Below are 24,342 nucleotides of genomic sequence, written 5' to 3' on the forward strand. Positions count from 1 at the left end.
TCATTTCGGCCGGATGTCTGAGGACTATGGTTAACTGCTCCTCAGATCTCTGCAGGGTGAATCCGGACAGCTAGCTAGACTCTCTGTCCAATCTGAGTTTTCTGTTACAAGGCTAAAACAACCTTTGAACATTCACACCAAAACAAGTTCCTTCCTGAGACTATATTGCAGCGGCACCGTGGCTCCGCCTGGCGCTTAGCACCGCCCACGACGATTGCGATTGGTTTCAAGAAATGCCAATAAACCAGAGCACATTTTTCTCCTATCCCGGAATGCTGTGCGGACACCTGTGTGGCCCAGACCCTCCTTTGCAGCGCTGTGGAGGAAGGTGTGGCACGGCACATTGCAATGCGAGACTAGCTGAAGCCTATGGAAGGGCAAGATGTGTCCCATGATGCACTGAGTCGAGTATGACAAATCCAAGGCCGTGTTCCTGTCTGGGGTGTCAAAGTGCTCTCAGAGGCAACATTCAGCCCAACCTAGTCAGTACATCTGTGCTGTTTGGGCAACAACCCAAAATAATGAATACAAAATTATGAGTGGAATGAATATTGTGTAAATTATCCTTTGCTAAAGAAAGTCAAAGATGAATTTGACTATAAATATGGCAGTAATATAGTAACCTAGACTTGGCCACGATAATTTGTCGTGAAGATCTGATACAACGACCGTCCCCATCCCACATTCACTGTCCTGCTGCCAGATAGAGCACCAAATGTGGATTACTCTGCCATTTCCTTCTGTTTGAGTAATGTGAGTTGGAGCTTGGAGCCTATTTGGAAATCAGATTTGGATTTTGGCATTTTGACTTGTCCTTTCACGTCCTTCTCCTGCAGTTGATTTACTCTGTCTGTCCTGCAGGCCATCATGGAGGAGGCTGACCTGCTGAAGGAGAGGCTCCAGGCCATCACGGTAAGAACCAGTCCTGTTCTTCTGCTAGTAATGAGTGATAACAATCCATGTGTCGCATGTTGGGAGCTGATTTGCTGACTTTAACTACTCATATGCTATATTCAGACTGCAGGAAAAAGTGGGCCAAATGTACATGTAATGTAATGTAACAGCTCCGTTTTAGAAAAATAGCAAACAAAATGGCTTTGTCTCTGCATCCACACAGACCTCTGTAGTGAATTTGCAGCCGAATGTGACTTAAGGTCATCAGGAACAAAAATTGTAACTAGGGCGACACGATATGAGGAAAATATGTAATTGTGATTACTTTTGACAGATATTGAGATTGCGATATGATTTACGATTTTGGAGGGAATGATCGTTTTTGTATTATTGTTCTCATTGTCACTGAAAATTATTAAAATAAAAAATAAAAAAATGATTACCGGAAGCTACCGTAGTCCTGCGGTGGGTCCAGCCTGGAGACCCAGACAGCGTTATCTATGCCCCAGGTACTCGTGGCACGCTCCATCCCCTGCCTGCTGGTGTCCTGCTGCACAATATTGGAAAAAACAATATTGCAATATTTATTTTCATGCGACAAGATGTCATTAATAGCTCTATTTGGAAATAACAAATCATTCTTGACTACTGAGGAGATTTTGTAGGGGAGAGCATCTACATAGAAATAAAAAAGGAAAAAGGAACTTTTCTTATGTGAACCATTCTATGTTGAAATGTTCAAACACCAAAGCAAGTGAGCGCTGTGACTACTCTTCTGATGTGATTTTGGAGAGGGAAATTAGGTAGAAATACACTGATTAACTCATGACACCATTGTATTCAAATAATACTATCAATCCCGGCTAAAATGAATGATAGTAATAATGCATGCATATTGCTTCTCCAAATTTCCTGTTGTGGTTGACTAGCGGTCCTAGCTTGTTTGTTTGATAAATTGATCCACATTGTTAGTTGGGACAGACGCCTTATTTCTTTTGGCTAACTGTATTAGCTTTAGCCTGGCTGGTAGAAGCTTTCTACTTGTTTCTTTAGGCTAACTGTATTAGCATTAGCCCGGCTGGTACAAGCTTTCTGCTTGTTTCTTAAGGCGAACTACATTAACTTTAGCCTGGCTGGTAGCAGCTTTTTGCTTGTTTCTTTGGGCTAACTATATTAGCTTTAGCCTGGCTGGTAGCAACTTTCTGCTTGTTTCTTTGGGCTAACTATATTAATTTTAGTCTGGCTGGTAACAGTTTTCTGCTTGTTTCTTCAGGCTAACTATATTAGCTTTAGCCTGGCTGGTAGCAGCTTTCGGCTTGTTTCTTTAGGCTAACTATATTAGCTTTAGCCTAGGAGTGGCTGTGCGCAGTGTACATGGCAAAAACCCTATTTCTGATACCATGGAGGCAGAAACTTTACCGTGGCAAACCGCCATCAACATATCAACATGGAGGAACCACTGTGGACCATGATATTTAACAAACAAACTGGCTTGAAGTTATATTTTAAAAAGTATATATAAAATAATTAGGGCTGGGCAATAACTCAATATGACAATGTATAGTCTTTCAATGGAATCATATTTGGATTAATTCATATATTGAGATATTGGGATATACAATTACATTGCCTAAAAAGATAATAAGCACCTACTAACTCCTTATTCTCAGATAATCTGTCGTAAAATATTTTGAGGGAATATCATTTTTAGAATTGCAGATTTGTTTTAACATTACACTATGTTTGTGCATGCATGTTAACATAGTCAGAATATAGCTGGAAACAAATAGTCATTTTTTCTGTTTCATTTCACTTGAAGCCATTATTGATGATTATGTGTATCTAAAATCTCAGTGTAAAAAAATATTTTTTGTCAACCTGACAATATCATCGCAATATTAACATTGAGGTATTTGGTCAAGAATATGATGATGTCTGCGCGCACACACACACACACCACACACACACACACACACACACACACACCACACACACCACACACACACACAGCTCTAGGAGGGTGGTGCCCTATTGCCCTCTATCAGCCAGCCTCCCCTGAGCCAAAGTCTCTGAGTTTGACAGTCCGATGCAGACAGAGACAGGGCTATAAATACCAGCAGACGTCATCAGGGAGATCCCCTTTCACTGGGGCTTAGTGCCACTCTGATCCAAGACACAGAGGCTAATTTTAGCCCGCGGTGACCCCCCCAACCCTCTCAGTGTGACATCAAGGAACACAGGGATTGTGTTTTGAAGCTGCGTTAAAGCCATTAAGCAGTGTGTTTGTCTGTGATCATCCAATCAGGGCAAATATGCGGCCCTTATTAAATGAGTGCAAATGTCCAGCTGTCAATCTACCTTTATATAAGATGAATTGTATTTTGTGCTTATATAGAGGTGCTTATCAGCAGGGAAAGTTTTAGTGGTTGTAGAGAACAGGTGGACGTGCGCACACACACACACACACACACACACACACAAACACACACACACACACACACACACACACACACACACAGGTAGGGTCAGGACATAAAGGTTGTGGTGATTTTTAGCTATTCATGGCTGTCCAGCTGTCAGCTCATGGTTGAAGTTGAAGTGTCAGCGCGACAGGACAACAGATGGAATAGTTTCCGAGCTGCAAATTGTACACATGATTTAAACGCGTTTGATTTGCCCCCACAGGACAAAAGAAGAATCCAGGAGAACATCGCCAAGAAAAGGAGACAGATCGAAGAGGAGAAACTAAAACTCCAGTATATAAAGGTACTATTTTACTGTGACAACAACAAGAAAACTTAATATCCGGGAGAAATCATATTGCACCAAATGTGTGAAATGTGTGGTTCTAAAATCTTATTATAGAAATATGTCTCTAGCAAACACTGAACGGAGACTGTGAACACTCCCAGGAGGAACTCTGGAATGAAGTTGTTGTGATTTAATTCATCAACTAGTGTTGGCCAATAACACCGCAACGATCTCCGGGTCATTTCTGTACAAACTCAGACACAACCTGAAGCAAGGCCAGGCCTTGAGTCCATCCGCATCAGCATCACATAACTTTGTAATATTGATCCTATTCTACACCTTTATTACTGGCAGTCAACCTCTTCTTTTAGCTTGCATGGCAGCCAGATTCTCGCGAAATCACGAGATCACACTGGTTTATGAGATTGCACGAAAAATCCATCTTGCTTCAAGTAATGGTTTCCTCACTTCTAACAGGGTGCTGATTGGTCCGAACCACAATCAGTGTCCTGTAAGGAGCTCCTGGCAGCTCCAGGGGTGGTTTAGGTGTGTGTGACAACACGGAGAGGTGACGTTTCGTTCAAATCAACAATGCCCTGCTAGCATAGATGCTGCAACAGCATCAGTTTCTACAAGAACAACGTTGTCTCCTTACGATATACTACAGTATCAGTAACCTGTCCAATATGTTAGCTTTAAAAAAAATGCTGTCTTTTGAGCGGGCAATGAGCTTTGAAAACGTCAATTTACTGTTTTGGACTGTATATTTTGATTGATAGATAGATAGATAGATAGATAGATGTTTATTGATCCCAAGAAAAATGGAAAATTCCGGTGTTGCAGCAGCAAAATCTGTCACAAAGCACAGCATATAAATATAAATGAAATACTAGGAAAAATATACAAACATACAATATACATGAAATATTAATATGAATAAAATAAAAGAACAAATATTTGAATATGTACAGGATGGGAAAACAAAAATATGCAACTGCTTAAATAATATGCTAAAATGTAAATAAACCAATTGTGCAGGTTGCACTTAGTGCAGTAGTGTGGTGTCCAAAAGTCTTATCTTGCACCCAGTGATGAGGTGTTAAAAAGTGTTATTGCCTGTGGTAGGAAGGATTTTCTGTAGCGGTCCGTGCGGCATCGAAGCTGTATATCGGTAAATGTAGATGTATATGCTCCATATCGGTAGTAAAAGATATATAGACACTTTATGATCCATTTCTGTGTAAAAGGGCCACACACAACTCACATAAAAAATATAAATAGAAGACTGTCCTGTTTTTATACTTGTAGAGCAGATCTCCGCGCAGCATACGCCCCACTATGCTGCTCTCTGTCCAGTGTCACCAGTTTCATAGATTATAGTGAAAGCATTGTGTTGGAACGTCCAACTGAGCCACCCCACTGTAACTGTAGTTTAAATTTTTTTATTAAAAATACAAAAAATAATTCCCGGTGGCTTAGGCCCGGTGGGGGGCAACTTAGGCCCGGTGGGCCACACTGCTCTGATTTGTCAGTTTGTCAGATAGTCGGTAACTTTCTCTCAGGAATCCCTAAGGAAGTAGTCTGGCTTAACAAATGTACATAAGGATAAGGAATGCGTCCCTCACACGCCGGATGTATCTCTGCTCATGTTATTTTTGTTGCCATGGCTTTGCACCACCTAGGACAGTTGTGATTGGTTTAAAGAAATACTAAAAAGCCAGTGTTTTCCCACCTATCCCAGAATACTGTACATACAGTAGGTGTAGCCAGGCCACACTCCAGGAATGACACAGCGAATCTGTGGAATATGTGTGAGTCTGTGTGAAAGTGTAACACCTTATAAATGGTGATACTGTACAAAATGAAAGACTGAAACTAAAATTAGCCGAGCTGTACGAAAGGCATTTGAAGCTTCTTGCATTCAACGTGGTGTGCAAACGCAGCCTGGGCGACTGTGAGCGGAGGGTCTGAGTGCCAGATCCATACTTTCAAAGCATCCATAACCTGCCCTCCATATCTATCAGAATCCTACACATTGCCGTCCCCTCCCGCTCCCTCAGATCTCCTCCTCCCTCCACCTCACTGTCCCCCATGCTCGACTCTCACCGTGGGGAGCAGAGCCTTCAGCCGCTCTGCTCCCCAGCTCTGGAACTCACTCCACACCGACCCTCCGCAACATCAACTCTCTCCCTCTGTTCAAAACTAGACTAAAACCCATCTGTTCCAGCTCGCTTATCTGTAAATACACTGTTCCTGTTTTGTTTTGTTTGTTTGTTTGTTTGTTTTGTTTTTTGTTTTATCGTTTTGTTATTACTACTTACACTTTTATGTTCCCTATATCTGTCATTTATTCTCTGTAAAGCGTCCTTGAGTGTTAGAAAGGCGCTGTTAAATAAAATGTATTATTATTATTATTATTAAACCCAAGATTTTGAATACAACCACATTGGAATAATTGTCTACAATAGGGAAGAAGATTGCTCTGACCGCAATCAATATGAAAGACCAGACGGTTGCCGGCGACCATGCGCGCCGCCCGTGCGCAGTGCCCGTAGGCTGTGCCCATGCGCGGTGCCCATGCACCCCAACCTCACTGAAAGCAAGAGGCTTGAAACCGGTTTATCTCTGCTCTCACTGTAAAGACCATTTCACAGATGTAAACCTAAACATTCCAAATAGCCCTAAGTTGATTTCCGGTTGCAATGTATGTGAATGGCAACAACTAACAGGAAGTTAAAGGGCCCAGGCTGTTGCTTAGCAATAGAATCCCATTGAAATGGTCTACACCGAACTCTAAGGGCATCTAGTGGGAAGGTGGGGAATGGCAAGGTCATGATAATAATGTCATAAACTCCTTCATGGAAAAAAAAGAATATAACTCGAAATACTGCTGTGCCTGTGTTTGATTGGCAGAAGAAAGCCCTGAGGGAGCAGTGGCTGATGGATGGTCTGAGTAAGCAGTCGGAGGAGGAACAGGAGGCCATGAGGCTTCAGGCTCAGGACGAACAGCAGCAGAGTGATCACCTGCAGAGCAACATCCTCAGGTAACTTGAAGACTGCAGTACATCCCACAGAACATCCCACACACAGCCGGCAGAGAGCTGGCACAACTAACAGATCATGTGGGTGAAGGCATCTGTATTTTGGTGCAGGTGCACTGCTGCGTCAGTGATCCCAGTGGAGAAAATCAGTTGCTGCAGAAGCAAATAGTCACAGACTTTGGAGCAATTCATATGAGCCTCAAATCAAGCCCCATTTCTGTCGTTCCAGGAGCTGTTTTGATCTGTTAAACCGAAATCTCACCATAGAAATGGACAAAAGTAAAGAGGAATTCATAAGCAAATACATTTTAACTAATTTCAACTAATAGAAAATAGAACGCTTCATACAAGCTGTGATTTTTTACCTTATTACAAGGGCAGGGTTGTTATTTTTTAAAGGGGATAAAGTAAAAGAGAAAAAAACATATCTATATACACTTAGATTAATTTGTCAAATGACAATTACAATTCAAGTTGTTATTTTGTTGTCCATAACAACGCAATGAGATACTTTAATGGGCCCTGAGGCGATCACCGCTGTTTATAACTATGAATTGCAGATGTGGAATTTCTAAGAAGTCTACTGTCAAAATAAAATTAGTTGCTAATCAGGGGTAAAACCGAGGAAAGAAATCCCTAAACATAGGCTATTAAAAATGGAAGAATTTGAGTTACTGGGCACAAAAAAATCTAAGATGTGTAAATGCCTGACAGGGTTACACATTACCCAAGCTGAAAATCAACTATTCACTTCTGTCTCCATGTCTTAAATTGGAATTACGTTACAAGCAAATGCAGCAAAACTTCCCATGATGCTGTGTTGGGGGGGGGGCCTTGAAGCATTTGTGTTGTGCTTGCTTTGTTAAAAAGCCATTCAAATACTCCCCAGCTGCTGCAGTAAGTTAAAAACTGCTGAAAATGCCATCCAGCTGGTTTGGCTAATCAACACTGTCCTTTACTCTGTTGTACAGAATAGAGAAGGAGATCGAGGCCTTGGAAACCCAGGAGCTCAACATCTCTGCCAATGAAGAAGTCGTTCTGAAACGATTGAAAGAGGTGGAGAGGACGGCCGAGGACATTATCAAGGTAAGGTTCACGTAAACCGACTGCCTTTTAATACTGCGCTTGCTTCGCTCTTCACTTACACTGCTACTGTGCTGCTTGCTGATTACTTCTGCTGCATCATCTCGAGGCAATGGATCATGATGCGATCTAATAATCCTTTAGCTTTTAACAACATTTGCTGATTGCTGATGTGAGAATACACATGGGGTTTGAAAAGTTGCTCCTAACAGCCATTCTTCACTGAATGAACTAGTCCGTGCTGTGTTCCGGTTTTGTTCTGTCCACCACAACACGCCATACCACGCCGGCAGCGTCTCGGAAGCGGAGAGTCTTGCTGCCTGATTCGCAGATTCTATTGTTAAGCTAGTATCTACTTTCCACTCCAAGCAATCCTACAGTTAAACCCCATGTCTTCTCTTTCTGCATTCTCCTGATAAAAAGAATCTGTGATGTCTGTGATGTTTTTCGGCTTCTAGATTAATCTCTCGTCTTCTGTGGTGTTGTAGAGGAGACAGTAACAATATTGGGTGGGGGTGTATTTTGGTAAACTGATTGGATGCTCTCGCTGTTTCACCTCCCGCCCAGCCGGTGGAGAATACCGGAACTAGATATGTTAACGAAGCATTTTATAAACACATTTAATGCGCATTTTTAGGTGGCGTGTTAGAAAAGCTGAATGGAAATGGTAAAAATTCAGTACAACTTATTGAATTTTGTGGGTTTTTTTTAGCATTGCGGAAAAAGAGTGTATGAAAAGGCCTTTGTCAAATAAGTAGTTGTAGAGAAATGATCGGGTGTTTTCCGCTGTTGGCTTCTTTCAGGATATTCACATGATGTTTCCTCATCCCCGGGCAGCAGGAATATACAATCGCTGACATGAAAGAACTAGGCAAACTTTCCCAATTGAACCAAATTCCACACAGAGCAGCATCATTGACCGAGACATGCCGTGTTATAAGTCAGACAACGTGAATTTAAAAGGAGGAGCTGTGGTGGAGGAAGGTTGCAAGCAATGCAACAAGGTACGCTGGGAAAAGCAGTTTAAATAGAGAGTGCTATTTGGAAATCCAATCAAAAGAGGGACTTAGCCGAGCCATCAGCTGGTTGGCTGGCTTAGGAACGGTCAGCTATGAGCTGAGACTCCATGACCTGCCCCAACTTACGCTATGCTTCATTCGATGGAAACCATACCACCTAGTTCTTTTTTTGCTTGACAATTGAATGTAAACACCTACTGAAGTAAAAAAAACACTGTGCACTTAAAGGCTGTTTAATTTGTGCTTCTCTGATAAATATGTTCCCTCTCGCTGATAGAAGTCGCATCACTGCGTTCAGCTATGACCTTTGTTATTTCGTCACAAGGAATTAACAGCTGTGGAAGAACTCTTTAATCATTGATAGCCCTCACATGTTCCGGTTATGTGTGCTGGCAGCTCCAAACGGCCTGTAGTTGTGTGAATGTGAGCGGGAATGGGTGTCTTTCTGTAGGTGTTACTGGGAGATTAGACTGAAAAAACAAGCACTGGAAAAAAAATGCAAGTGGACGTTTTGGTAGCTGCCACGTTGAAAAGGTGATCGAGGTTTATAATACTTAGATAGGGCTGTAGTCAAGTCTGCCTTGGTCGAGTCCAAGACAAGTCCAAGGCCAGGACTAGTCGAGACGGAGTCAAGACCGAGTCCAAATGATAGACGGGCATGCCTGAGACAGGAAAAAAAACCTCTTCAAGACTCACTTGCCTGTTCATAATTTATGTGACGTGAGAGACAGTGTATCTGTAACAACACTTGAGGATCAAGTGTGTGGGTTATAGGAGGTAGAATTTGGGTTTTTAAACAGATGTTAACAGATTTTAGCGCTTTCTGTGAATATACCAAACTTAATTCTAACCGAATCATCATTGTTTTCTACTCACGGCATGCTGCCTGTGGCTCTTCCTCTAATCTGTCCTCGTTTTCTAACAAGAAGCTCTCACCGAGGACTGTGTGGGTGTGCTTTGGCTCACAAGCGGCTGCTTTGAGTGAATAAGGTGGCAGGTAAATGGATTTCTCACATGGTGGGCGTGCAGTGCATGAGGACTAATATGCATAATTTGCTTTCTGGTTGCTGTCTGTACTGGAAGACAAATAGTGTGTCTCAATTCGGATACTTCTGTGAGTGCAATTACATGTAGTACACTATGTACTTGTGTCAGTGTGTACATTTCAACAAGGTCATGTGATCTCGATCAAATCTTGCACGGCCGTTATGCGCTGACTGGAAATGACTATTGTTTTTCTTCTGTTTAAAGCTATAGGGCGTAGTTTCTGTCATCCCCCCCCATGAGGAGGGGACGGCAAGTAATGTCGTCCCCTCCTAAGTAATGACAACAAAACTGTCCTTGCATCCACATTACACAAGCCTTCTGTGAGCGCGCACCCCCACCCCCCTCCTCCACACAGTTCCTAGTAACGACGGAGGACACAAAGGATTAAAAAAAACATGACGGAGGTAATTATCTTTGATGGATTTTCTACGCGGGAAAGTCACCGGACGCCACAATCTTCTGAACATGGCCATGCTGAAAAATCCAGAGAGAGTTGTGTGGAGCTGATAGTTTTAATTGGCTTTGTAGCAACACATTTGGCAATGGCTTCAATGTAACGCACGTTCATTCATGTAAAAAAAAGCTACGCAATAAAGCTTTGATGGTAAAAAGCAGTTTTTACACTTTCAATAATGACCAGTGCAGCTTTCTTGCCCGCCACGTTCACAAGTTTTTAAAATACATCGGAGGTCCCGTAGCTTCCGAGACGGCAGCCGTTGAGTGCGAATAGTGTCCAGCAATCCACAACTCAACGGTTTGACCTTTGTTAGTGCAGCAAGCGGGTACTCGGAGGGTGCTGCAGTTGGCCGCACTTCGCCAGTGGGAACGCACTGTGTACTCAAAACAGCACAGAGGTACAGAGGTGCACGGTTTGAGACACAGCACAAGTGAAATAACAGTGACTCGCTGATGCAGCGTGATTCTGTAGCAGCGCTGTGATGTTGACCTCGTGCTTCTCTCACCACTTTGACCCTTGACTCCTCTGTCTTCACATGTAGGAGCTAAACGCAGAGTTCCAGGCAGGTAAACACTTTTGTTGCATTTGGATGTGTTGTGATTCTGTTTTTCACGTCTCTGACTATAGGCTGTATTAACACACAGTAGATCGGGCATTATTTGTCATGTTATTAAGCTACAACAATGAATGTTGACTGACATAATGTTTAATTTATCGTTGATATAGCCAACTAACCTATTTAACCTGTAGCTCTTACACTTTATCATTCAAACACAGGCAGCAATGACTGGTACAGATCACGATTTTATCGACTTAAATAATAGTATTGTTTTGTGAGTCAACTGAAATCTTTAGGAGGACTTTATTATCTTAAAATAACAAGTCATGATTTTCTGATGAAATACCAAGATAAGGATTGGAATATTTTGTCACCCTGAAACACATCAGAACCAATGTTTTGTCATTACAATTAAAGTGATCGGAGAGATTCTTCTTCTCAAGAGGTCTGACTAGACACAAAGAACACATCCCTAGATTAATAATTCTGCAATAAAGGTTATACCTGCATTGCTTTTTCCTCCAGGAATGCATAACATTCAGCCAAACAAAGATTCTTCATTTCTCCAAAAAGCATTTGATATTCAAAAGTGTCAGGAGAGGATTCAGCTTCACTACACTCTGAAAACAATGCATCAGCATTCACAAGCGCACTCATGATTCTGAAATGTAAGATTGTGTTTATCATAAAAATAACCTATGGTTCTGCCTGAAAATAATCAGAATTTGCCTAAATAAATCACAATATGTACTAAAATTTGCTCTTTGAAATCTGACAATACCAGAATTGAAATCAACATCATCTGAAATCTCTGAAACCACTCACCAATTGTAGAAATTGGCCATTCAGTGCAAAATATGTGGTCAAAATGGACAATTAAGCCAATAATGATAATTATGCTAATTATGCTAATTAGCATCCAGCAGTTTATGTAAACTGGGGACCCATACTTCACATTTCTGTAATAAAACATTTTGGGGTTCACCTACTAGACTATTATGTGGGTGGCCTTCATAAAGTTGCAATTGATATTTCTAAAATCTTCCAATTGCTTAAAAAATGGTTTTTACTTACCTTTAAAGTACCCTGCATTTTGAATTATGTGTAATTAATATATTTTAAAATAAAGTTGTGATTGCTGAGTTGTTGTGTTAATGTGTACATGTATAACCTAATATTGGATGTCACTGAAACTAATAATAAAACAGCATATGTCATACTATTACTAATAATAGGTCAATTCATTGTTTTCAGTAAAACAACTTTTAACCAAAGTTTAATTAACTAACTTGGTTATTAGAACGTGTTACTGGTGATCTTTTAGCAAACACAGTGTCTCTTTGCATTTATAGTGTGTTCTTACATTTCACCGGTGAGATTTGTCTCCTCAGATGTGACACATCATGCCCCCTCACCATTCCCAGATATCCCATCATTCATCCCGCTGACTCCAACAAAAGAGTCTCCTTTACGTCAGCGTGCCAGTGAAGAACCAAAGAAAGGTACAGGCAGACAAGGCATGGTCTTACTACTGCATATGCTGACATCACCTTCTGCTTTGCTGACTGATCGACTGTCAGGAGTAGTCAGTGTTTCCCCAAGTGGATTGTAAGCCTGGCCCCCCCATCGGACCTAAGTTTCCCCTCACCAGGCCTAAGCCACTGGGGGGGGGGGGGTTAAATGTATTTTTAAAACGTAGTTACAGCGGAGCGGCTCGTTGGAAACTTAGACATATTTTCACATCTCCAGTTAGCTCAAAGCATTTAAAGGTCCCATGACATGGTGCTCTTTAGATGCTTTTATATAGACCTTAGTGGTCCCCTAAAACCATATCTGAAGTCTCTTTTATATAGACCTTAGTGGTCCCCTAATACCATATCTGAAGTCTCTTTTTATATAGACCTTAGTGGTCCCCTAATACCATATCTGAAGTCTCTTTTATATAGACCTTAGTGGTCCCCTAATACTGTATTTGAAGTCTCTTTTATATAGACCTTAGTGGTCCCCTAATACTGTATCTGAAGTCTCTCTTATATAGACCTTAGTGGTCCCCTAATACTGTATCTGAAGTCTCTTTTATATAGACCTTAGTGGTCCCCTAATACCATATCTGAAGTTTCTTTTATAAAGACCTTGGTGGTCCCCTAATACTGTATCTGAAGTCTCTTTTATAAAGACCTTAGTGGTCCCCTAATACTGTATCTGAAGTCTCTTTTATATAGACCTTAGTGGTCCCCTTATACTGTATCTGAAGTCTCTTATATAGACTTTAGTGGTCCCCTAATACTGCATCTGAAGTCTCTTTTATATAGACCTTAGTGGTCCCCTAATACTGTATCTGAAGTCTCTTTTATATAGACCTTAGTGGTCCCCTAATACTGTATCTGAAGTCTCTTTTATATAGACCTTAGTGGTCCCCTAATACTGTATCTGAAGTCTCTTTTATATAGACCTTAGTGGTCTCCTAATACCATATCTGAAGTTTCTTTCCCAAAATTCAGCCTTGGAGCAGAATTCCAGCCACAAGAGCCAGTCCCACAATGAGCTTTCCTTAGTATGTGCCATTTCCGAGTCTGTAGCTTTTGAGGAAAGTGGGGGGCCAGGTGGAGGCTGGGGGTGTGGCCTTGGCCAACTGCCACTTTGCTTGTTTGAAAGCCATGATGTCTCTCTCTCTCTCATGGGTGGGCCAAATTCTCTGGGTGGGAATGAGTCCAGATCTACCCATCTGAGCTTTCATTTTCTCAAAGGCAGAGCAGAATACACCTATTACCATTTCTAGCCACTGGGGGACCATAGGCAGGCTGGGGGAACTCATATTAATGTTAAAAAACCTCAAAAAGTGACATTTCCATGCCAAGTATGGCCCTATGGAATCTGTCTCATAGCTTTTTAAATCCTCAATTTCACGATTCCGTCGACGATTCTCTTGTCACAGCAACTATTGGGCTCTACATTGATGCTACATTGTTACTGGCCCCAGCCAGGGCCTCGTAAAAAAAAGAAGACACTTCTCACTAGGGCTAACAACTTTTCTATGGGAAAACCCTGGTATCCAGGGTGGGAAATTAACTTTTTGGACCACCAGCCACAGTGGCTGGTAGATGCCCAAGTTTACCAGCCACTTGTATTTTTTGCGAGCCACTTTTTCCGGAATTCAACCACTCAACAAAAGTCTGGAGTTGACGGAAACATGTATGGGCAAAGCCCCGGCTGTGAGCGGTTTAATTTCCTATAACTTCTTAACAATAAAAGCCTCCGTTATTTCGTTTTTTGAATGTTTTTATTATGAAGCAGCAAAATCCGGAAATGTTGGGGATTCATTAGCTGTAACGTAACGCAACTTCACTGTGCATTATTGTTACTTAGCAACAGCACTCTTTGACAAAAGCTGTCCAATCTGTTGCAAGGAATGTTTAACAATCCACCCGCCACTGTGGCTGGTATACAAGGCAAAGTCATTGGCTGGTGGCGGGTGCAAATTTCCTACCCTGCTGGTATCTGTTGAAAAAATGATGAGACGAGTGGTACAGGTATTATAAATGAGACACTGTGGAAAGAGAGCCTCAGCTTCGTGGTTATGAAGACATTCATTGTGTGCTTGTTAGGCAAAGCTGTCAGGACAAAACTGGCTGCTCTGACTGAAATTGCCTCGTGGTTTCATCATTTTAAAAGCTGTAATTTTACATTTCACCGGGATGCAAATTAGATTCCACTGTGAGGGGAACTGAACACTGACTCCATGCCTGCCATTTTGGAACTTTGCTGAAGTCAACCATCAGAGGTTTTCACCGCAGGGAAAAGACTGGAGCACACTGACTGTGTGCAGCCCTTAAGAGTGCAACAGAGTTACGTTTTGACTCCACTGTGTCTTTATCAGAGTCAAAACGGACAGAAAATTGCTGTCTGAGCAATAAATCAAGTGTCTTTTTAAGGAAATTTAATTTATACACCAACAAAAAAAACAGAACCAAAAAAGCGAGGCAAGCGCTCGCCTTAGACAGTTCTTTTGAGACAAGTTTTTAGTTGAGATGTAAGTATAGGATTTATCCTCTTAATACAGTAGATACAGTAGGGCAACCTAGGATTTGTCATGCAAATGCAATACAAGAGGTTGAACGGGATTTCAAATCTATTTGGTGATGAATTCAAGCGTGGGTTGAAGGTGGATTAAAATGAGGACAAAAAGTGCATGTCTTGTGCTTGAAATAGATATACAACGGCTCTGCTACAAAACTCAGTTTCCTGGGTGAAAGTCCTGTGTTGTTTGACTCATCCACCACCCTGCCTCCAACCTACCTCCTAACACTGGCAGCACAATGGCTCAGTGGTTAGCACGTCACAGCAGGTTGGCACTGCAGAGTTCGATCCCCGGTCTCGGGCAGGGCCTGCCATCTGGCTAACACTGGACATTTACAAAAATGTTGATTGATGTGCATTCTCCTAATCAAAGATAAATAAATAACTCCAACCCACGGATATTCGGTCTTCATACTTTGTAATGTTACTGCTTCCACAGCAGACTGAGACAGGCTCCCTGCTCCCCCCGCCCGGGCCACATCATTACCTGGATGTGTGATGGCTAGACGGAAAAATTCGCCGCAGCCAAGCTGATTGAACCGCGCTTAAAGTTAGATAAAGTAGTGGAAAGGAAAATACTGGGCACTGCACTAGTATCATCAATGATAGATATTTCTTCAGCAAGGCCAACTGGTTTAACTGTGTTAAGAGGATGAATCCAGTATGCGTCTTTGTGAAGCAGGCACTGACTATGTCACTACCTCAAACGAGAGGGTGAGATTTCTCTTCTTTTCCCCAGAACTTAGACTACGTCTAATTTTTAAAATATTGATTTTGTGTGAAAACATCTTGCGTCCGCTTTGGCGTTTTCTTGGCGTTTTTATAGAGACTTCTGTCTGCCGTTAAACACCTCAACAGTGTACTGCAAAAACAGCTAAATCTCTTCAAGCTCACTTTTCTGAGCAAACACATAAATGCATAACAGCCAACATTTTGGTAAGGCATAAGACAAATAGCCCAGCTGTCTTAATCATTTTTATGGATGCTACATTGTCTGGAAGACGCCCAGTACGACCACAGTCTGACCTGCTGGCCTTGGAGCTGCTCCACTGGAGCGGTTTGTGTTAAGGGCCTTGCTCAAAGGCACCGCACTGGTGGTAAATGTGGAAAACTCCCTACCTGAATCTATTCTGCCATCCACTTGACTCGACATAACTCCGTAGAGAAGCTTTTCTTTGACGTTGTGGAAAGGCATAAACAGTCATTTGTGTGTAACTTTCAGTTTTGTGTTCCGATACATCTTATTGTTCAGCGTCTGCACAAGCTGCTCTTCTGCAGTTTATCTGGGATTTTAGATTTGTATATTTTTCCACCTGCACATAGGTGTTAAGTATAGTTAAAAGAGGATCACATATCCTTTAGATTTAAAATTCTGTTCAGCTTCTGAGCCAGTGACAAATGTACACTATTCTAGGGTTAACTATATTTGCACATGTGAATCTGATGAAGACAACGTGCTGTAGTGTCAGAATATGAGTCTGTTTGCATTATTTACAGCCTGCAAATCATCACTGTGATCCAGCCCTTTTTCTCTTTGAAATTAAATTAAAAAGCAATGTATAAGCAAGTATTGTATTTAAACTACAGCATTATGTTTTACAAGTATGCCTTGTTTTTACCTTTTTATGAAAATCAGAATATAGCATCAATAAATGTTTAACGTATCAAGACATGTCAATGAACTAAATGTACCTTCTAGTCTTTGTCCAGAGACCTTCATCTAAGTCTTTTCTCCATTCTAGCTACATTTGCGATGGAGATTAGTGTGGAGCATAATAAGAGAACAGGCAAAAGCCAGGTGGTCTCTACAGCGAGCATCATCCCAGAAACCATGCAGGAGAGGGGGTTAAAGGGTATGATATGGGCCCCAAACTTTCCCTGCAACCCAAGGAGGGAAAAACCCAAGGAGCTTGGGGGAAATTTTCATCAAAGAGTAAAGAGCTGCTGATCCGGCCCAGTAAGAGTGTCCCACTGATGCAGTACCATCACCCGTCACTCTGACCCCACACAGGGGGCACAACCCCAACACCCGGCCCAAAAAAAAACCCAGCCAAACCCCAAACCCCCCGACCAAAACCCAGAGAGAAACCCGACCCGGGGGACGAAAAAACCCCCAAGAAAAAAAACCCCCGCCCAACCTCTCCAACCCAAAACCCGAGTCAAAAGTCCAAAAACCCGAGAAAAACCCAAAATGCCCACTCCACATTCCAAACTAAAACGGGGCGACATCTGTTTCACAGCCTCTTTTTGGGGGTTTAAACTCCCAAGGATCGCAACGCAAGATTTATGCGGGGATAACAATCTTAACCCTTGTCTCATCAAAACCAGGTCAAAAGGATGCCCCCGCCCCCCTTCACCTCCTACATTGGGGGTTATGCCATCCTTCAAACCCACAAATACACGTTGATCCGATGCCCTTGTTAAAGCTCCGTGTTTTAACAGACGTCCCCTTCGTGCGAGAGACCCCTAGGAACCTCACAACGCCCGCCAAACGAGCAAAATCGATCCCGTACTATGATCTTCAGGGCTAGAAACGCTGAGGACAGGCGAAGAGACATCCACTGGTGGGGCATACAACAGCGAGATGATATGAGAGATGATTACGAGGCAAAATTTTTTGAAAATGAAAATTGGGGAGGAAAGGGGTTTCCCCTTTTCCACCCCCGGGGTCAATACAAAGTTTCCAACCCAAAGGGGTTTGCCAAGGTTCCAACTGCGAACTTATCGAAGATACCTACACAACGGAGGGTTTTGGGGTCCACAACCAATTTACCCCCAAGTTGGAAACCCGTCCCTACATAGGGACAAGGGGTGGTGACCTGCAAAAACGGGACCCTTAAAAGAAAAATGAACTCTGTTTAAAGGAAGAAAGTGGAACTTCCTGGGAAAACACGGTTTGTTGAAGAAGAATGTAGGAAATAAAATTAAAAAGTGATTTTTTTCTGGGCCTTTAAAGTTATGGGCTTAGTAGATTTGATGAATTAGAAATAAATGTATTTGCATATGAATTACATGTACCTCACTTAACAAAACAACATACAAATATACCAAACACGGAATGTTGTGGTTAGAATATTTAAAACAAATTCTTGCCTAACAGGGTGGAAACAAGTAGGCCTCTAACAGGTCAGATTCAGATTCCCCATATCCAATGATTTCTACCTTAATGTCCTGCATCATTAATAATAACAGCTGCATTGTCTGGAATTACATCAACATAATAGTAATAATAACAATAACTAGAACTGCACGCAGTTTCAACGGGTCCAAGCCTCCCCGCGCCAGTCGTCCCCAGCGACCCGGGATTGTTCTATGTTGATTAAAGCGCCCCCGAGGCCTGTCTACCAAATTTGGCAGTGAGCCTCCGGCGGTGGTGAAACAATCATTGGCCGGTTTGGTTTTGATAGCATTTACTGTGGCAGAGATATTGCATTGCAAATTTCCCATTTAAATGCATTGACTTTGTCCACAAAACCAAAAACGTCGATTATAGCGCCCCCCTAATGGCCCATCGTTACCAAATTACGTATAAAGCCTCCGTGCGGTACGCCAAACAATCACCCCAAGTTAGGTGTCGATACCACGTATTCGGCCGAGATATGGCAAAGTACGTTCGTGAAAAACACACTTTTTTTATTTGTAGCGCCCCCTAGCGCCAATGTTCATGGAATTTGGTACAGACCCCCAGGGGTCATAGCAGTAATATTCTAAAGTTTGGCTTTGATAGCATTTATTTTGGCCGAGATATGGCAAAGGAAATGTTTCCATAGCTAGCTACACAAATTGTTTGCGTGTAACACGCGCAATTTTATCCTATAAAATTCTTTATACAACTTTGTGTCAGGTCGGCCTGGAGATGCTATGTGCCAAGTTTCATGCAGATCCATTGCACGGTCTCGGAGGAGATAGAAAAAGTAGGTTTTTGATAAATCGCGATTTTTCACGCATAAAAGTATAGGGAAATGGGCGTGGCCTATACACGAGATTCAGTAGGATCCAGGGAACGCGTGGATGTAAGTTTTTAATTTCCGATGTACGTTTGGGAGTTATAGAGCCAAACGTGTTTTTTTCTCTGCTATAGCGCCACCTAGTGGTAGAAGTGTATGAATTTTTTGGCTGAGGTCTTTGCGGATTTGGACTAGTATGAAAGGCGCGCGCCCCCCATGTACGGTTTAGGCTGCAGACCCTTTTATTTGGGGGGTGGAATAATAATGGTAAAGGGTTTAAAAAGGAGGGGGAAAAATCCTGCGAAAACAAAAAAAGGGGTTTTTTCCCCCCCCTCCCCTTTGTAACCGGCCCCCTTATCCCCCCTTGCGAAACCGCGGGTGCCCCCCGCATCCCTCGGTTGGGCCCCTCCCCAGAACTGCACCATTTCAACGGGCCAAACCCCCCCCGCCGCTCCCCACACCCGGGGGAAAAGTTCTATTTTTATTTTGACGCCCCTAAGGGCCCTTTTTACCAAAATTTTCATTTACCTCCGGGGGGTGGGCAAACAATCTTACCCCGGTTTGGTTTTGTGCATTTTACTGTGCGAGATTTGCAAACAAATTCCCCCTTTAAACCTTACTTTTCCCCAAAAACCAAAAAACTCGTTATCCCCCCCCAATGTCCCCCGTTCCAAAATTATGTAGAAACTTCCTGGCCCGCCAAAAAATCCCCCAAGTTGGTGTTGATACCACGTATTTTTGGCCGAGATATGGCAAAGTTTTTTAATGAAAAAAAACCCCTTTTTTTTATTTGTGCGCCCCCTAGCGGGCCAATTCGTCAAATTTGGGCGACCCCGGGGTCAAGCAATAATATTCTAAAATTTTGGGTTTGATACATTTTTTTGGCCGAGATATCGCAAAGGGAAAGTTTCCAAGCTAGCAACAAATTTTTTTTGGTTTGTAACACCCAATTTTATCCTTAAAATCCTTTACAAATTTGTTCAGGGTTGTGGGGAAACATTCCAAGTTTCGTGCAAACCAGGCCGGTCTCGGAGATTTGAAAAAAAGGTTTTTGATAATCGCGATTTTCACCATAAAAATTCCCGGCGGAATGGGCGGGCCTATATCCAGGGTTCAGTAGGGTCCAGGGGAAAGCGTTATGGAAAAGGGTTTTTTTTTTTCCGATGTCATTTTTCGAGTTTTTAGGGGAAAAAAGCTTTTTTTTCCCGGTATAGGCCACCTTGGGGGGAAGTGTGCCAATTTTTTTTGGGGGGAGGTCTTTTTCGGACTTTTGGACCATTTTGAAAATGGGGGCGGCGCCCCCATAAAACGTTTTCTGCAGCAAACCCCTTTTAGGCCGGTTTGGAAAAAACTGGGAAAACCTAGCGAAAACAATAGGGTTTTTCCCACCCTTCTGTGTGGGCCCCCGGAAAAAAAACGCCCTTTCGGGTCCCCCGGTTCCCCATCCCCGGGCTTGGGCCCCCAATAATAAAACTAAAAATGCCTTTTTATGCAATAGGGAGGCAAACCTTTTCCCTTTTGTGCCATTTGTTGCAAAAAAAACTTATCTTGCCATGTCTGTGCTCCGACCTAATTGAGGAAAGCAGCTGCCAGCTACTGACGTTGGGCCAGTTGGTGATTCAGAAAGCTTTTATTGCCACCTCCTGGCAAGTTAGTTTCATTAGACAGTCCCATTAACATGGGCACAGACAATGTTAAATTAAAACCTGACCATTTTTTGGTTCTATGGTTTAAAATGATAAAAGGAATGTTCAGGAGCCCATATACTTTGTTATGTACAGTATATTTAAAAAGCTTTGATAGATCATGTATTTACTATTAATAAACCTATTTTTTTCAAACTAGAAACATTTATAAAGTATAGCTTTTTTAAAGTGGTGCCTCATTTTTCCAAACGAATGTGTAAATCATCACAAGACACCATGTTGTTTGGAGTTCTACTTGTTTAAACTAACTGGCCTGTGTGCATTGACTTCCTTCTGTGATTAAACATATTTCTTCATCAACTAACGGTCACAGTGTTGTTCTTGGCAGTGTTACCTGACACAGCATGAAAAGACATTCCTTCATCCTAATGCAACTAAATGTTTGACCGTATTCACCACCGAAGCCAACTACAAGAAAGAGAAATGGCACGTACGTCTGAGAATTATTCTAAATTTAATAAATGACCTAATGCTGGGACCCAAACAAGTGCACGGCTTTAAATCACAATTTTAAAAAACATGAATACAAGCTCTTAAAACGCTACATGTCTGAGACAGGACAGCAGGTTTGCTCGGAGACAGACAGCTGGGCGGGCGGACTGACTGTTATTGTTCTGCTCCTCATGTAACACTCGTCCTTGGTTTCTTTCTTTTCGTCTCCGTCTCTCTGTGGAATTATGAAAACATGGAGGAGGGTGGAAAAAAACCGAGGTGGCACCCAAGACATCATGCTTAAAGGAGACAGTTATATAACGGCAATTCTGTATGCAAGACAAAAACCTGACAAAAGCAGAACCAATCAATGTTATAATGTTCCCTGTGAATCTGTCTTTCCATTTGCTCGATAAGTGTATTTAACTACTGTGAATATATTCTTCCGTCCTCCTCTAACAGGAATGCATGTGTCTTGTTAATTTACTTTTTTTGTGGTGATAAGATGACTCATATTTTTTCTCATCATGGATAGACTGGAGTCAGTCACGCGTTGTGGATGTGGTAGCACTTCCCTCCTGACCAGCCTTAGAAGGACAAAGACGAGTCCAGAAGACAGTGTAACCTTAACCTCTGAAGGGGTTTGGAAGACAAGTGAGGGGTTTGTGGCCTAACCAGTGTAACTACATTGTGTCTGGAAAGATGTGTTGGGATTTTGCAACGCTCAATGGGATGGAGGAGTGGTAGTCATTAAGTGAATGGTTGGTTCATTTCAGAATGTGTCCTTCATTCAGAAAATACAGAAGTTACTACAATGGGCATGCTTGTTGTTTCATATACTAAAATATTACCAGGGTTTTTTCTTGAGTTAAAATGGGTCTTTGGGGTGGTCCTCGTGTAAATGACATGAGTCTGTGTAATTTTACAGAAATCTATGCATTTGCCTGTTATTTCTGACCATTTGATAAAACAAAAAAGTGTATTAAGCTTGACTTAATGAAACCCCAATCAACAAAACTGCCTTAAAAAAATAATATATCTAACTACTCCAGTTAAAATCCACCAGGAGACCGCCCTTATTCATGTTTATGTTTTGCTTGTTCAACGACTGCTGGATATGTTCCTATTAAACACATTCAGAGAGGATCTGAAGTGCTACTTTTTTTTTCTCAGTTCTTTTTTTGGCACCAGTGATTTTCCTTTGGTGCCGGCTAAAACCTCTTTGGGTTTTTCTCTAAAAATTCCTCTATGCTGGAAACACCCTGATAACAAGTGATGAACTGATTTCACAGCAACATTGATGCACAAAAATGATACATACAGCCCTTTTCTGCTTTGTTTTCCTTAAATTACGCCTAAACCCCTGAGCAGAACAGCATCACACTGAACCACACCACTGGGCCCTTTTCTGTAGACGGGCCCATCCATCTAACAGACATTTATAAATACAAAACTGTCCTTCTCAGTATAGCCTCACTAACGTTAACTGGCTGAGGGGTCCGCACTCATGCTTTTAAACACAAATGGCATCACTCACAATTAATAGATGATAAATAGGCTACAAAGATCAAACAGCCTGAGACGTCCTATTCAATCAATAGCAGACTGAAGCATCACCAAGGCAAACAACTAAGTTCTGAAACTCTCAACGCTCTCAGAGCGTCGTTTTCAGTCGCAGCAGGCAGCTGTTTTCAGATAAAACCCACAGACTGTACAGTATATAAAACAAGGACAAAGTTTCTCAACCATAGCTTTTTATAGAGCTATTGTGAAGCCAGGCTCCGCCTGCTCTGGAGCATGGGCGGAGCTGAGGCCGGCCAATGAAACCTGGTTGCTGAGCTAGCCACCTGTGTCAGCACCCCACTGTCACTAGTGATGTCAAAATGAAGCTTTGTGAACCATGAGGTGTATTTGTAAAAGGAAAAAGTGGCATAAGTGCTTCTGGTATCCTCTTAACCACCGGTGCTCATGTAAGGGAATAAAGAATGTGGGAAAGGAGTAAGAATTATATACTATACTATAAAGTGTCAAGAAAAAATACATCCAGGCACTCAAGGTTGGTTACAAAAAGTGACTGGCTGTTCTTGATTTTGCTTTATTGACTAATGATTGTCAAGATGCTGCATTTTGTACTTCTGGTTTTGTATTATGTGTAATGGTATGCCAGGTAAAACTCACCATCACACCTGTGCACACCTGCAAATGATTATCACAAGTCTTTGGGCCCTATTTTAACGATCTAAGCGTACGTAGTGTCTTCATTAACCATGTGTTTTGGGCGTAACATGCAATGAACCAATCATAGTGTCATCTCCCATTCTCTTAAAAAGCCAGGTTCATTTGTACTTTGGCGCGTTGCTATTATGATGGTGGAGAGATTTCCTGGAGAAGAAACTGATCTGCTCGTGGGTGAAGTGAAAGCGCGCGAGCAGATCATATTATAAATACTATTTCACGTTGTTATATTTTAATTTGAATCTTTTCCATATTTGTGTGTGTGTATCAAGCATAGTGTGTGTGCACGCTGTGAACGAGCCTAGGTTCATTTTAGTAATGTGCTGTTTAAATAGTAATGAAATGCTGCGTTATTGCGCAATCACATTCACGCTCACTCAAGATAACAATACGCCGAGATTGCACCTGAACACACCTCCCTGTAAGACCATCATTCCCATGGGTAAAGATCGATGCAGGTGCATTTGCTACTGAAACGACGTGGGCGCTGGACGGGAAATTGACAACTGCGTCAGTCTTATGCTAGGAAAGACACTTGGGTCGGGATTTGGGCCGCACTGAGTGCAAAATAGGGCCCTGAGTGTCACTACACCCTGAGGAAGGCTCAAACCGATACATTTTGGTGCATTTTGTCTTGCCCTGTAAGATAAAGGCCTTTGTATTCCCTTTTTGTGACCAGCCTTGAGTGCCTGGACACTTTATTTTTACTATGACTTTTTAGTCATAATTCTTCCTAATTTCCATGAGGTGTATTTGTTGAGCCCACTAGATGGCTCTCGTGGTTTAAAGGGGAAAAAAAGGCCTGGGGAATGGCAATTCAGTGTTCTTTCAACCCTTCGACATGACAATCAATATTGTGATATGAGACTAGATGTCTTCTTAGATTTTGGATATCGTAATTTCATAATATGGCATGAGTGTTGTCTCTTCCTAGTTTTAAAGGCTGCATTACAGTAAATTGATGCCATACAGACTGTTCCAAAGGAATGATAACACCACTCCAAAGGAATGATAATGTAGCTCTGCAACTGCTGGATGTGTAACAAAGCAACTGTAAGCTAGCGCGTTCATCAACTTCCGAGGTGAAGACACCT

General features: G+C 42.1%; 1 protein-coding gene across 5 annotated transcripts in view; it reads left to right on the forward strand.

Moving 5' to 3' along the window:
- palmdb (palmdelphin b) overlaps positions 1-24,342 on the forward strand; it is a 78,583-nt gene that overhangs the window by 25,348 nt on the left and 28,893 nt on the right. For 4 of the 5 annotated variants that reach the window (XM_032504359.1, XM_032504356.1, XM_032504360.1 and 1 more), the window contains exons 2-5: positions 862-912; positions 3,580-3,660; positions 6,559-6,689; positions 7,658-7,772. In XM_032504359.1, coding sequence (XP_032360250.1) covers positions 868-912; positions 3,580-3,660; positions 6,559-6,689; positions 7,658-7,772 — 372 coding nt within the window. In that variant the 5' untranslated portion in view covers positions 862-867. The remainder of the gene's footprint in view (positions 1-861; positions 913-3,579; positions 3,661-6,558; positions 6,690-7,657; positions 7,773-24,342) is intronic. The other variant, XM_032504357.1, reaches the window with a different exon arrangement.

Source organism: Etheostoma spectabile, chromosome 22 (genome assembly GCF_008692095.1).
Source record: "Etheostoma spectabile isolate EspeVRDwgs_2016 chromosome 22, UIUC_Espe_1.0, whole genome shotgun sequence".
Classification (NCBI taxonomy): domain Eukaryota; kingdom Metazoa; phylum Chordata; class Actinopteri; order Perciformes; family Percidae; genus Etheostoma; species Etheostoma spectabile.